The sequence below is a fragment of the Pezoporus flaviventris genome, unplaced genomic scaffold (genome assembly GCF_033815535.1).
Source record: "Pezoporus flaviventris isolate CSIRO_AGI_PZ_B2104156 unplaced genomic scaffold, CSIRO_AGI_Pfla_v1 ptg000047l, whole genome shotgun sequence".
Taxonomy (NCBI): Eukaryota; Metazoa; Chordata; class Aves; order Psittaciformes; family Psittacidae; genus Pezoporus; species Pezoporus flaviventris.
The window spans coordinates 7,855,456-7,871,017 of record NW_026892595.1 but is presented as its reverse complement, the minus strand read 5'-3'; the positions used below and the strand labels follow the sequence as shown (position 1 = coordinate 7,871,017).

Here is a 15,562-nt window from a genome sequence, read left to right as displayed (position 1 = left end):
GCGGCCGGCCCGATAATGGCGCACCGCGCGGGCAGGCGGGCGCTGTCCGTGCTTCTGAGCCACCTGCGCCTCCCCAGCCCGGCGGCGACTGGCGGCTGTGCGGGATGCGGGCAGGCCCGGCCCGGCTCCTCCGGCGCTGCGGTGCAGAAGGCGCCGCAGGCGGCCGGCCCCGAGGAGGCGGGTGAAGGTAGGGGTCGCCGGGCCGTAGCACGTTCCCCTCAGGGTGTCGCCGGTACGGCTGTGCCTCCCGGGGGGCGATGAGGTCAGGAGAGGGCGCAGGGAGCGGACTGTCTGCCTATCGTGTCTGCGGCGGGCAGTTCGGCCTCGGGAGAGGCGCCTGGGTAGTGCCGGCGTCCCAGGCTTCAGTACTTTCTCAGGGCCCCGGAGTCCCTGCAGTGACAGGGGCATCCCGCGGGAGCTGTGTTGGCCTGTGCTTTCCCGGCCGTAGCGCCAGGGTGCAGCCTGGAGGGCCAGAACCTGCTAGCGTTGACTGGGACTTGGTTTATTAAACGTAGAAATGCGCTAGAGGTGAATGAATTTCCTCGTCTACTTCACTCTTGTGAGACGCTGAGTACTACGTTCCGCTGTGGGCCCCCAACATAAAAGGCACGTGGACCTGTTGGAGTGTGTCCAAATTTTGGTTAATATTGTTTTTTTGGACCTGGTTTGCTACATGACTATGTGTATACTTGCATTAGCATCATCATGCAGAGAGCAGCGTTAGAGTATCTACGAGCACCATGTGGAGAAGGGTGTCGTTTCTTGCAGCAGGAGTGCTGGTGTATACCTGTTTAAAATGACTGTAAAACTTTGGCACTAACTGGAAATGTTGTATGGAACAGAGGAAGAAAGCGAAATGGACCATCTCTCTTGCATTTAAAATGCTTACAACCACCTTTTGGATGTGATCATCTGTACCTGTGCTGTGCTTAGACTGTGCAGATGACAGCGGAGCCAGGAAAAGATGTGAGAGGACATCATCTGCCATAGTAACTAAGCACGTACAGGCAATAAATCAGGCAGGAATCACATGGGCAATCTGGCATAATGCAGAGAGGTGTGGGAGTGAGAAGATCCAGGTTCATCTCCTGATAGTGGTACTCATCCACGTAATTTGTCCTTTCTGCATAAGAGTCACTTCATAGTGCTTTGCCCCTGAGGAAAATAGGATATTTAGCATCTTCATAAAGTGCTTTTTTGGTTTTCTAATGAAAAATGCTATATACAACTAAGCTATCAAAACAGCTATGTTGGTTCGTATTTACAAGACTATGTAAGAGCTCAATACATTTGTAAAATAAACTCATAGAATGGTTAGGGTTGGAAAGGACCTTAAGATCACCCAGCTCCAACTCCCCTGCCATGGGCAGGGACACCTTCCACGTTGCTCAAAGCCCTGTCCAACCTGGCCTTGAATACTGCCAGGATGGGGCAGCCACAACTTCTCTGGGCAACCTGTGGCAGTGTCTTACCACTCTCAGTAAAGAATTTTGTCTTTAACCTAAATCTCCCATTTAAGTTTGATTTTTATTTTTTTTTAATAATAATAAATACCAACAAATGTCATTAGGTGATAGTTAAGTTTTTTGTGAGGTCACATATCCCATGGGTTCCTCAAAATCAAGACCATAGAATAGAGTGGTCTGCTGAGTCCTCCTGTATCAGACAGTAGCTGCAGGGAAGTAACTGCTTGTTCTCCAGTCTGACTTACAAATGGCAATTTTAACACACAGCAGCTTTACAGGCTGTAGTAATGTGCTGTGGTCAGTAGATTAGTTTGAGAGTTATGCAGGCAAGTGATTATTATCTCAAATTTCAGGATATGTCCCCTTTTCATGTATGCAGTCAAGAAAAAAGTGTCTGTGTTCCGCATGTCTCATTTCCATGTCAATTCTGTGGGCTGTCAGCAGCAATGTAGATTCCCAGTAGTGTGGCAAGATATGACTGATCTGTGGGTTTATTGTAGTAGAGCAGATGAAAGTATAGTATTAAATGAAAACTTTGAGTAGGAGTTTACTGTAAAAGAAGGTGACGAGTTGTAGAAATAAGCCAATGTTGAATTGTTCTGAAGGTGAAAGTGCTGGTTTTGTGGTAGCCGAGAGAGATTATCTTTCCAGCATAGCTTGCCAAAGGTCTAGCTCTGCCTCATATGCTAGCTGGTATTTCTAGACTCGTATGTAGAGTCTGACTCTGCATGCCAACTTTTGATGGTGAACAGCAAATCAAAGGAGAGAAAATATTCCTTGTATGATCAAGCTTCCTGTGGCATTAAGGGAAGTCAGTATTGTTTTCTTCTTGTATTTGCTATTCCTTGTTCTTACAAATGTATACATTTGTGACAGACATACACTAATGTTTGTATTTTTCGCTCATTCTTGGTTGCTTTTTCTTTTGCTGTGACCCTCTCAGAGAGCCAGGACAAACCTTTGGCCAGTTGTTCAATCCAGAGAAAGAGACTAAGTGTACTAAAATCAGTTTTAAATCTTTCTCTTTATATACAAGACTCTTGATGCTCATTTCTTCTCATAGATGCTGAAGTCAGTACCAGAAAGAAGACATTTGCTGAGGTCCAAAGAGAACGATTGGAGCAAGCAGAACGGACTGTTTTAATTAAGTGCCCACCAAAACTGAATGAAAAAAAATTATTGCAGTATTTATCCAGTCATGGAAACATTAAAAGTCATTTCTTTTTTGAAAATCGGGTAAGTAATAAAGTAAAGTAAAATTTAGACTTAGACAAAAACAAATGCCAGCATTTAGTCAAGGCTTCATACATGCAAGTTAAGAAAATGATCTATAATTAATATACTAAATTAATTTTTTATGTTTCTTAATGTTGCTGGGCAACAGATTTTTAGTCATAAATCAGCTAAGCAACACTTAAGGCATAGTTAGCAACCTGTTTTACACTAAACCTTTGAAACTTTCACATAGCACTGCACTGTGCGTTGTTCTGACTACAGAGATAACTCTCTTTTATGTGCTTCCTAAGTGTTGCAGTTGTGAAGATAAATAGATATTAGAACTTTTATGTTTAGTGCTTACTGCCAAGAATAGCATATCTAAAATATTTCTGACCTCTTGTGAAGAAGTGCCTAAAAATTGTTGAGGTACAAGGCCTCTCATTCAACTTCAGGACTGTCATAAAACTGTCTCAATACTCCCAGAAACATCTAAATAATATCAGTTCAGGTCTTGTATGCATTTATCTAACCCTGTCTGTTTCCATTTGTCATGTTTTAGGGTATCCATGCTTTAATAGAATTTTCGGAAAAGAACAGTATAGCCTCGTTGCAGGATGCCATTGGAGTCCCAAATGCTGCAGAGTATCACGTTGTTCCATTTAAATCTAGACTTTTTACTTTCATGCTGAAAAACCCAGTTAGTCAAGCTGCTGAAGAGACACCGCTTCACCTCTCTCCTCAGTCTCACATTCCAGTGAAAGAGCTTATTGAGAAGCTTTGTCATGCAGACAGTGTAAGTAGAGGTTTCTCGATCTCTTTCAATGAGAAATGAACCATGCTTAATTCAGATTTGCAAGCAGTCATGTGCTACTTACAAAACAATTTATTTCTATTTTGTAAAAAAACAAAAAAAAAAAGCAACCCCTCTTAGGATTTTGTGTGAGTGGTTCTCTTTCATTGAAATATGTGGATGAAATTAGGAATTGCGAAAATATTTTTTTCTGTATGAAATAAGCACATTTGAGATTAAAAAAAATCTTCCAGTTGCAGTGATGTTAAGTAGATGTAAATGTATGGTAGTAGACAGAAGATGGGTGATTTTATATTTAAAGTATTTATTTTCTCACCTAGATAAGCAGTCAGATGTACATCCTACTGAATGAGTATCAGCTTACAGATGAAAATATCAAGCTCCGATATCTAGTCTGTTCCCTGGTTCAGGATTTTGCACGTGCGTATTTTCCAGACAGCACAGTAAAGCCATTTGGCTCTTCAGTCAACACCTTTGGCAAATTGGGATGTGATGTGGACATGTTTCTGGACTTCCGTGATACACAAAAGCATGCTGCAGAAATGGTAAGATTATGCTGTGCATCTTCAACCTATTGGATTTCTTCAACAGAGCAGCTCATTTGCCGTTTCACACACAGAAATCAGTTTGTTTATAGTTAGATTTTACATGACTTCATACTATAAACTGTGAACAAGTTTATTTGAATGTTTGGATTTGAAGACTTTCAAAAGCTGGATGTGACATGAAAGACATCTTCCTTGCAATAGGAAGAAAATGATTTGGTGTTTACGTAGACTGTACTGGTAGGGTGTATTTCCCTGTGAAAAAGGCCCTCATTATCTGAAACAAATGCAGTGTCAGACCTTCCATTCTACTGTTGTGGTTTCATCCTCATGGATGAAGGTGATGGGCTTCATCCATGCTCTTTTAAAGCTTGGCTTTGATTTTTAGGGTTTTCACGGGTGCTGAATGGGTAATTAACTAAGTGATTCTGGCATTTTGAAAACTTTTTATTTGTATGATGATAGATAGTTGGGGAAAAACTAGCTTTGTTTTTCTTAAAAAAAAAAAATCACAATAGGCTTAAGCTTTCGAAGATTAAAAATTCACTCAGCTTTTCTGTACAACTTGTATATTGCTACATATGTTACTTTTAAAGAAACACCCCTTCAAACATACATAGTATTTAATGCTATTACAGTGATCAGACACAGTGAAAGCAAAATGTCAGCTGAAGAGTTCACACACACATTGTGTGTGAATTGTTAAAATCTAGGAACCCTTTACATTTAAACAGTAAAGTTGCCTCTTAAATTTTGCAGGAAAAATCTTAAGAGTATAAAATTACCATTTTCATAGAACCATAGAATAGTTAGGGTTGGAAAGGACCTTAAGATCATCTAGTTCCAACCCCTCTACCATGGGCAGGGACACCTCACATTAAACCATGCCACCCAAGGCTTCATCCAACCTGGCACTGAACACCGCCAGGGATGGAGCATTCACAACCTCCCTGGGCAACCCATTCCAGTGCCTCACCATCCTAACAGTAAAGAATTTCTTCCTTATATCCAATCTAAACTTCCCCTGTTTAAGTTTTAACCCGTTACCCCTTGTCCTATCACTACAGTCTCTAATGAGGAGTCCCTCTCCAGCATCCCTATAGGCCCCCTTCAGATACTGGAAGGCTGCTATGAGGTCTCCATGCAGCCTTCTCTTCTCCAGGCTGAAGAGCCCCAACTTTCTCAGCCTATGCTTTCAAAGCATATTTTGTAACTAGCTGTTTTCTTTTGTATTCATCCCCTGTTGAAATAGAAGTTCTGTTGCGAACTTTATTGTTACTTGATGATGGACAAGTTTACTAGCAGTTGTGATTACTTGCGGATAGTTCACAGGCTCATTACTACGGGGATGCTGCAGCAAGAAGCCAGCAGGGATACTAGCTGAGTGTGTGCTTTCAGATTACATGGTAGGTTAATAGGCTGTGTGGCACACTGATACTCCGTGTGGTGCAGCAAAGCTTTTGTCTTGTGTGCAGGCACAGACTATATGCACTGAAGATGATGATCTTATTGGTTTTGTTGACATTTTAGAGTGTTAAAACATGGATACATCTGCTGCATCAATGTGAAAGTATGTAAAATAAGGAACATTAGAGCATCACTGACGGCCTCAGCTTTGGCCAGCGGCTGGAGCTGGCTAGAACTATCCCTGTCCAACACTAGGAGCAGCTTCTGGTGGCTTCTTGAAGAAGCCAACCCAGCAGTTACCCTACTACCAAAACCTTGCCATGTAAACCTGGTACTAACATTGATCCCATAGCCTGTGATGGGCAACAGACAATATTTCAGAAGAAGGCAAAAGTCTCATATAGTTGGCAGTGTGATTTGTAGGGAGAGCAATATTCTCCCTGGCAAATTGTGTGACTAGTATATGTAACTTGACAGTCTTAGAACAAGTGAAGACAAGGGGAGGTGGCTTTAGTTATAAGATGATAGAGCAGCAGCGAAATGGGTATCCTCTGATTTTTGCTTTACTGCGGCCTTTTAGGAGGTATCAGCAATGGTACCAGGCATTTCAGTGCCTATTTACATTAAGTAACATTATTTTTAGTCTTATGGTAAACTGATTTCTAATCGTGAATTTAAAAAGCAGCAAAAGTGGGAGCATTCTTTACCAAGATTATCAATGCAATGTTTGACCGTGGGTATGGCATTTTGAACATGTGGGCAGTTTGGGATATTAGTGAATGGCAAAACAAGAGTTCTGTGATATTTTTAAAGTAACAATTTCTGTGTTAAAACAGTTATGCTTCTTGCTTAAGGTACTGTATCAATTTACCCCCAAGTAATAGTTTATGTACATTTGCTGTTCTGGGTGACATGGCAAGAATAGGTGGAGAACCTATTGGGGCAAGTGTATCAGTACTTCATCCTGCCCAGCTGACACCAAAGCTATGTGAGAAGGTCCTGTCAATGATTAAGAGTACCTATTTTATCATTACAAAAAAAAAAAAAAAGAAGTCTTTATTCAGCTTCTGAGAGATATTGAGCTGCTGTTTGGAAGGTACGTTGTGATTTTTGTCACAAACAAAAAGGTCCAAAAACCAGCACACCTACATGTTGTCAGAGTTCTCGTCTTTTCCTTTCTTGTTACCTGCCTCAATGCTAATAATTACAGGCTTTTTTCACTTTGAGCCAGCCCTGCTGTAGCATGCATACGCAGCTATATGGATGAGGTACCTCTGTCCTGGTATGGTCAAACACATAGGCTGTCTGGGGAACTGTTGGCAAGAGCAGTCCACCTCAGTGGCTGCTGGAGCAATTCAGAAATTCAGCACCTAAATTGACTTTATGGGAAAGGTGCCAAGATCCTTAACTTCTTAATTATTTCTCCTGTCTGTGAGCCCATGTTTCTTTTGCACTAACCTGGTGACAACAAAAGTAACCTCCCCTGTGTCTCAGAGGACTAGTTAGGTCTTTGTGTAATGCTGTTTGTAGAGGGTACATTTCACTCATGATGTGTCTTAAGGCAGGTAATAAATCAGTGTCAGCTATTGAATTAGCAAGCAAAATTAGCTGAGGCATCTTACAAACATAGAGGGACTATAAAGAGAAGAGAGATTTCACAGGTATGAAGTTATTTTACTGAGATACACACTACAAATATGACAGTTCAAAATACAAAGACCTACAGGATGTTATCAGAATACATCTTTACAGGTGTTTTTGTTTGTCATAAAAACTGTATGTGTAGTGAAGTGATTGGTTTAGGTCTTACAGAAGCTTATCTTCATTTTGAAGGATTAAGTTATTTGTATGTTTGGGTTTTTTTTAATCATTTTTTTTAAATGAAGAAGATACTGTCCTTTACACTGATATTTGATTCACTAATAATGCATTGTTCTTTGAGGATTTGAAATGGAATTACTGGTGGTTTGAAATTAAGGGTGTTCTGGTTGTTGTTTGCCTCTCTAATTTCACTGTATGCTCCTCTTTTCAATCAGATTGCATATGCTCTCAGGAATTCCAGAATTACTTGTTGTAGGCAATAGTGATATGTAGTAGTATTATACTGTAAAGTTACTTGTTCAGATGAGGGCAAATTGATTACTATTAATCTGGAAAAATTGAATCACTGAAAAAGAATATAAAAAATAATGCAATGTGTTTTTACCTTTTTCAAAGTTCTGCACGTTGCCTTGAATAATTCTTGTCTATCTATCTTTAATTGAAACTCTTTTGCAAACAGTTGTAGTCTATCACAAGTATTCTTAAATGTCTCTGGTTCCAGGACTAACACTTTACTTTTAAAATTCTGTGTTAGAAAAAAGGTCCCTTTGACATGGAGTATCAAATGAAAAGATTACCGTCTGAAAGATTAGCAACCCAGAAAATTCTCTCCGTGATTGGTGATTGCCTTGATAATTTTGGTCCTGGATGTGTGAGTGTACAGAAGATACTCAATGCTCGCTGCCCACTGGTGAAATTTTCCCATCAACCGACAGGATTCCAGTGTGATCTGTCAGTGAGCAACAGGTGAGACAATTTTAAAAAGTTTAGAAAGAATACTAATGTTCTGAAAACCTGTAATGAAAATTGTTTTGTCTGCTCATTTCTGTGTTGTTAACAGAAGTGAATGTTGGCTCTGAAAGTAAAAAGGATATATTTGACTTCATAGAGCTTAGGTTTTGATGTAGTTAAGGTATCTTTCTCTAGCATAGGAAATACTTGCTGGCTGAAACTGAAGACTTGAAAACCACTCTATACAGTAAAGTTGACTAATAAGGAATTGAAAGAAGGCAGTACTTGTTAGTTATTACTTCCCTTCATTCATATGGGCATATGCACTGTCTTCTTTTGATTAGTTTTCAGATTAAGCAGCTCTGTTGTGTTAGTTTTCAGTTGTTTGGCTTCTAGTTATTTTGGTGTCCTTTTTTTCTTAAGGGTCTGCATACACCTGTTTGCTGGCAAGGTATCTTGAATGCTAAATTAACTTGCTGAACGTCTGAAAGGAGAATCTCAAGTGTGGCTGTCGTTTCGGACCTTTCACCACAATGCCCAATAGAGGGAGCAGGCTTCTTAGAAATATCTCTCTTTGCATCTGTTTTTCCTCTTACAGCTTGCCCTCGTTTGGTTGATAGTAAAACATATTATTTGGTTTGTTGTCACTTATTTATTAAGAAGTAGCCACCACAATCCAGAATACATCCATAACACTGGTTTAAGTGTACCATAATAAAAAATGAGTAACTAACTTTTTCGTTGTTGTTAGGGAATAGTAGAATGTGAGTGATTATCTTCCAGAATACATTTCATGAGAATTTTAGTGCAGATTTTGTGATCTGTCTACATGAGATACAGTCAGATCCTAGCCTGAATTTTCTGAATTACCCAAAGTTCCGTTTCAGAATATGCAGGAGTTGTTAAGGCAGTACTGAACAAATGTCTTGCAATAAAATTACTTTTGTATAGGCAGCCAGAGTGAAAGTCAGCATTTACTTGTAATTCTCTGCTGACAGTTTGGCTGGTTGGGACCGCATGTGTTGTCCTGTTATCATTTGGAGTAATACCAAACCTCTGGACACAAGGAAGCATTTTCAGAGTTGAAGTTTTAGAAGTTCAGGTGCTGTAAAACTTTGACATGGTAAATTTCCCCAAAATGCCATGGTGGATTTTTAGAATAATTCAGTGCAAGATTAGGAGTAAAAACTCCTGCAGCTGTAGTTCAACAAGTACTTTAAACTGAACTCAAAATAAGTTTTGCTCTCACTTGTGCTTCCATTTTTCTTCTACTTTTTCTTGCCCTCCCGTTTCTACACCACATGAATGTCTATATGACCATATGATGAAGCAAATAAAAATCTGATCCATCTGAAGACCTTTATTCTTCCAGATTCATAGGGCTTTCTAGCAGGACCAAATATGAGTAATTTGAAAATTGGCTTGTTTTGCAGATTTCATTGTATCTCTGCACTTCACGTATTTTTCAATACATTGTTAGGGTAGAGGTAGCGTCTAATGTACCTCAAAGGCAATTGTGGCTAAATTGTGGTTTTTGCCTTCATTATGTATAGTTTCATTCCTGAGTACTTGATGGAACTTTCTTGTTTCTTTCTTTCTTTTTTCTTGTTTGGTTTGGTTTTTGTTTATTTGTTTAACTCACATTGTGATGTGGAACAAGGAAACAGTGCAAATGCAGTATTGTTATTTACGATATACAACAAGTATACAACTGTATACTTACTACTATGGAAAATTACCCAATATTTCATCCTGGACAATTTCAGGCATTCTCCTCTATTTTTTAAATGCATAAAAGTTAAATGTGTTTTCTTATGGAAACCCTACTGATGCTGTAGGGCTGAACAATGAATACTGCATTTGGTACTTCACAGTTCTCTCCTTATTTACATGTCTCTTACTCTTCATTCCTTCTTCAGCATCGCTATAAAAAGTTCAGAACTCTTGTACATCTATGGCTGTCTGGATTCCCGTGTAAGAGCACTAGTGTTCAGTGTACGATGTTGGGCTCGTGTTCATGGACTTACAAATAGTATTCCTGGCACCTGGATTACAAACTTCTCTCTGACCATGATGGTCATGTTTTTTCTGCAAAGGAGATCACCACCTATCATTCCAACACTAGATCAACTTAAAGAACTGGCAGGTAAGGACAGCTGTTTATGTGTTTATTGCAGTGACTTTCACGTTTATTTTCTCTAAAGTGATGAATAAACTCAAGCAATTTCTTTATGTCCTCAAATACTAATGCATACTATGTGTGCCTTATGTTTAAGAGAATATACAAGTTTTAGATGTATTTTTTTGTGAAAATAATACATTTTAAAGGCAAAAAATCCATTTTCAATACACTACTAAATTCTGTTTAGAGGGGTTAGGCTTGTTCTGTGCCTCAGATAATTAAGAGCTCATTTATTTGCTCAGTGCTTCCATGCTAGCTCTTTTTTTATTTTCTATTTTGCTTGTTTTATAAGACTTGTAGTGTCTCAGATGTCTCTGCAGTTGTTAAGAATTTTGTGCAGACTGATGTATATTGTTTTATAGATGCCAAATGTTTAAAAGAAAGTCTATATTTTTTCCTCACAATTTAGAATATCCTTGAGACTGTCTAGGTTGTCTGCAAATAATTTTTTTTATCTTCCCAAACAAGCTGTTCCAGCTATTTCATACATAGCTTTCAGGGCATATTATGTTCAGTAAATCTTAGAAAAGCATAGAAAATGATATTTCAAGTTCTTGATTCCTCACTCATGCCTTCTGGTTGTTGACATGCTTCTCTGGAAGCTTTGAGTGCTCTGAGTGGAGAAAAAGGTCTGTGTCCAGTTGCTTTAAAATCAGTTTAAACATTCCATTAGAATTCTATAGATTTTTTTTTTTTCTTTTTAATACATAAGCCAAAGCACTTGCCCTGAAATTTTACAAGAATATTCCTAAATCTTTTAAATTTTTCAAAAAAAAGACAATGGACACTTTGGGACTGATTTTTTTTAAACCTTTACAGTTATTAGCCTCAGAGATTTGTGCTGTTTAGTGCGTGTTAAAGCTCTGTATGCAGAGATATCAGGCTTGTTAAGTAACTTAAGAGATACAAAGATATCCTATACCTCATTCCTGTAGGCTTTTAAAAATATGGCATTTACTCATGCTTCTTTTCTTTTGCCTGTCCATGTACTTTTTTCTTTTAAATCTTTAACCACTTAGATGGAATTTTAACCTGAAAGTTCACTCGTGAACTCCTAATTTGATGTATTTAATACAATAGCATTCATCAAATTCAGTCATGTCTGTTACCTGAATTTTATTAAACACAATGGCATTTTATTATTTATCACTTACAATTATGCCCATGATTTTTGTTTCAGATCAAAAAGACAAGCTTGTAATTGGAGGATATGATTGCTCATTTGTTAGTGACTTAAGCAAGATTAAATGTACAAATAATACAGAAACACTTGGTAGGTAAATTGTCATCAACATTTTAAAATTGTTTTTTATGAGTATGTTGAAAATAAACTTTTCATGTTACTGATGGCTGTTGTTTTTCTTTCCCTTAGATGTATTGTTGGGTGACTTTTTTGAATATTATGGAAACTTTGATTTCAGAAGGAATTCCATAAATCTTCGAAAGGTGAATGAATTTTAATTTCTCATCAGTATCATCTGAATTTCTTTGCTTGCCATTTGACAAACTACATATGCTAAGCAGGAGTTTCTGTCATTTTTAATTGCATGTACAAAGTCCATTTACATTGGTTGTATCCAAAACCAGAGTCCTTCATGTGAAGGAGGAAGGTTTTCCTCTCAAAGCCTTATCACTTATAGCACCGTTAAGGACATTTGCAGTCTCATTACTTGGGTATGTTGGAAAGCACAAACTCTGATGTTTGGTTTTTCATGAAAAAGCCTGTATGGTTTTTCATGAAAACCCTGTAATAAAATTGGCAGTTTTAAAAATAGAAGCTATTTTGCTGCATATATAACTAGCTGCCTTAACTTCCTTCCACCTGTTCCTGCTGGTGTTACAAGAGTTTCAGTTTTGTGTTGCTGTGTGGTCATTTGTGTTCTGTTTCCTAAATGGGCACTATGGATTACTGGCATTAAGAGATCTTTTTGCTGCTGGTGCTTGATCTTAGAAACTGATTTATTAAGCTGGGGAACTTTTTTTTGCCATTAAGCCTTAAAAAAAGGCAAGCAAAAAATATATACATGTTGAAGCCTGAGCTTCTCAGGGCAAATGTCTGTGCTGCTGATGTTTTTCTGTTTAACTAGTCAGTCCTCTTGGCCCTAGGCTAGTGTATCTAGCATGTACGTGGTCACTTCCTGGACTAGCAGTAGCTCATAGATTCCTGCTACAGCTTGTGGTGGAAGGTCTGAAGAGATTCCGTAATACGGAGTACTGATAAGCACTGAGATGGAAGTGTGTTTAAATAGCAAACTACATAGTTGTCAGCGACTTGCCCAAAAGTGCTCATGACCTGAATACCTCTGTACTTAAAAGACAAACTAAATGGGGAGGAATTTCAGCCAAAGTAAGAATCCTGTTTTGTTATACTAGCTCCTAATGAGTACTGAAAGAGGAGTGGTTTGAACAGTTTAAGTGCTTGTAGTAGTTTACTACACTGGGCTATGCAGGTTAATATGACACACTCATGCTGCTCATACACAAATGGAGCTAGGAGTAGGAAACTGCAGTGAGTGAGGTCTGAGCTTTGTGGAAAAGCAAACAGGAGAACAGCCAAAAAGGCTAAGCTGTAGTTGTGTGTTCTTTACCTTGAAGGAAATCTAAGCTGAATGCGGCAAGGAAAACCACCACTAAGAGGATTCGGAGAACAGGAGTCATACAGTCAGGTTGACAGGAAATTTAACTTGATTAATAACTGGGATTTTTTTGCAAAAAGTTCTCTACTAGGTCAAAATACTTGTAATGCTAACGTAATAAGTGATTTGTTTTTTGCTCAGCAACTTTGGCTTTTTCTTTACACTGTCTGCAGGGAAAGGAAGTAAATAAACCTGAATCATCTCCTCTTTATATCTGGAATCCCTTTGAACAAGACCTTAATATTAGCAAGAATGTTAATCAGCCACAGCTGGAGAAATTTATAGCTATGGCCAGAGAAAGTGCCTGGATTTTACGGAAGGAAGAGAAAGCTCAGCAACTGATCAATAAAGAGCCTTGGGGACTGGCAGCCCTACTGATACCCTTTGGAAAAAGTAATTCCAACAAGACGAAGGATAGGATGAAAGGAATAGGAAGTGAAACAATCAGAAGCCTCTTGGACTCTTTAAGGTTAAATAATCCAAACAATCTACAAAAAGCAGTGGGAAAGTGACTTTCAGCACAGAAACACAGCAGCTAATATTCTGTTTTAGGAATTGAAGGTGACACACAGTCTGAAGAACATTACTTTTAATATTTCTATTATGGTGAAATGGAGAGTAAAATTACCTCTGTTTTCCATTGTGATGCTTTTTGTACAGGTCTGCTTGCTTTCTGTACATTTTTCTCCTTGCTGTTCACTTTTCCATCTGTTTTATGAATGAAGAGCATTCAAATGAAAGTTTTACAGATACATTTTGGAAGTAGTCTTCAGTTGGGCCCTGTTTAAAAAAAGACTGAGAGGAACAGCATGGGAAGAAGCCTTTGGGAATTCTGTTGGCTAACATACAAATGATTTGCTAAATAAAAGCTCAAGAAACAACCACCTTTCATTAAAACCTCAGTGTGAAAGATTAATGTGCTAAAACCATTGCTTCCAATCCAGTCATGTTTTGGAAATCAGTAAACCCGAAGCACATGTATCTGTTTTTGCAGTTGTTTTCCATTCATGTAGATAGTGCCAGAACAAAATAAAGAGAATGGAATTAGATAGTAGGGTTAGCTGTTTCTTAAAACATTGCTCTTCAAGGGTAGTGCAACTGTTCTGTGGTAGAAAAGTGGTTTTGTTCTTGTATTTACCACTGGATTTCAAATTTCTTCAGTCAGCTCTTTTGTTGTCTATACCACAGGACTGGTTCCCACCCACACTTGTATATACACTCATGTTTCTCATCTTGCCTTCAGCTTCACTTTAAACCTATCTTTCAGGTTCAGGCAGGGGCTTTTGCATGTCCTTCTTGCCTCATCACTGTCCTCAAAAGTTGCTGCCTATTAGCCAACACCAAAATCTTCCTCTCACTATACTTTGCAGAAGGATTTATTCCCTGCAGAGATTTATAGGGAATCAGGTATCATGCTGGAGTCCTGTTCCCAGGCTTGCTGTATTTTTCAGATACTCAGCTAAATGACAGTTGTCTGCCCTCTAGATCAGTTGGTCCAGTGGGAGTCAGTCCTTCTCATTGACTTAAAGCATTGAGTTCTCTGTCCATCTGCCACAGAAGTGTTTTAGGAGGAAGGGGGAGAGGGAAGGGAAGAAAGTCAGGTAAGTGGAGAGCAGATGTGATGGTAAGCAAATGTCACATAGATTTTCCAGGTACATTTGTGAGTATTCTACCTGTCCAGTTTGAGAGCCACTCATGCATTGAAACTAAATGGCAATAATGATAACTCTACAGATGATTGTCTTTATTCTTAACAGAAATTCTGTACAAGAAATAGCTGTAACTTGCAGATTATCATACAGATGCAACATGGATGTTTATGAGCACTTTCATTTTCAGTGTGTTCAGATTCTTTTATGTTGCAGTAGTATATGATACTGTGTAGACTTTCTTTCTAATGGTGTAGTCTGGAGAGTTTAGAAGCGTGTTTTCTCTTTTCCCTGAGGTGTTATTTGTTGGAAATACTGTGGGCAGTAACGCGTACTGGAAAAGTACTTGTAAAAACTGGGCAAGGAAAAGTACTTCCCAGCAGTTGGCAGACTAAAGTGTTAGGCTTGGAGATCAATTTCATACTAGTTTGTTTGGAGTTTAAACTAATATTCATGTGTTCATTTCTGATTCAGAAGTGTTTTCTTGAATGATGAGTGACTTGGTCATTATCTTGGTCACAGGAATTAATTCTTGTATTAATATCTTCAAGATTGAGCTTTGAATTTCAGGCTTAGTTTTCTACCTAAATCCTGGTGCTAGTGTGTGAACTTCTTTTTGGTGGCTGGTGTGATAACTTGTTACTGGTGCTAACCCAAAGCTTTTAATGGGAAGCTTGCCACATGCTGTAAAGAGCCTGTTGCTACCTTAATCTTTACAGAACCTAGAGATAGACATTTTTGCTGTCTCCCAGGGCAAAGGGCTCTGAAGCTTTTTGAAGTTTTTCAAAGGCTAGGGCAGTACTCGAATACTGGTGAGTTTTCTTTTTTCCAACTAAACAAAATGGATAATACTACAGTGCAATAATAAGACAATGAGTTACTGGGGACAGAAGCATACAGCAGAGCTGTGGCAGTGTACATCTACTTGCAGTATATTCATGGTGGTTCACCCTAATTGAGATTTTTGTAAGAAATTTGACAACTAGACACAAGATGCTTGTAGTCAAATACCAGTAAACTTTGTATTTTGGTTACACAGCTGAGCCGCAGTGAAGCACTTGCTTCACTTGTAAATATGTATAGGTGTTAAAGCTG

General features: G+C 38.6%; 1 protein-coding gene across 1 annotated transcript; it reads left to right on the top strand.

The window, feature by feature from the left end:
- On the top strand, nucleotides 1-13,867 carry MTPAP (mitochondrial poly(A) polymerase). The gene is given in 10 exon segments (XM_061468165.1): nucleotides 1-187; nucleotides 2,530-2,702; nucleotides 3,244-3,477; nucleotides 3,816-4,040; nucleotides 7,804-8,015; nucleotides 9,920-10,146; nucleotides 11,363-11,455; nucleotides 11,555-11,628; nucleotides 12,992-13,304; nucleotides 13,307-13,867. Coding segments are annotated over 10 exon segments (1,794 nt in total). The 5' UTR covers nucleotides 1-15; the 3' UTR covers nucleotides 13,378-13,867.
- The last annotated feature ends 1,695 nt before the right edge of the window (nucleotides 13,868-15,562 follow it).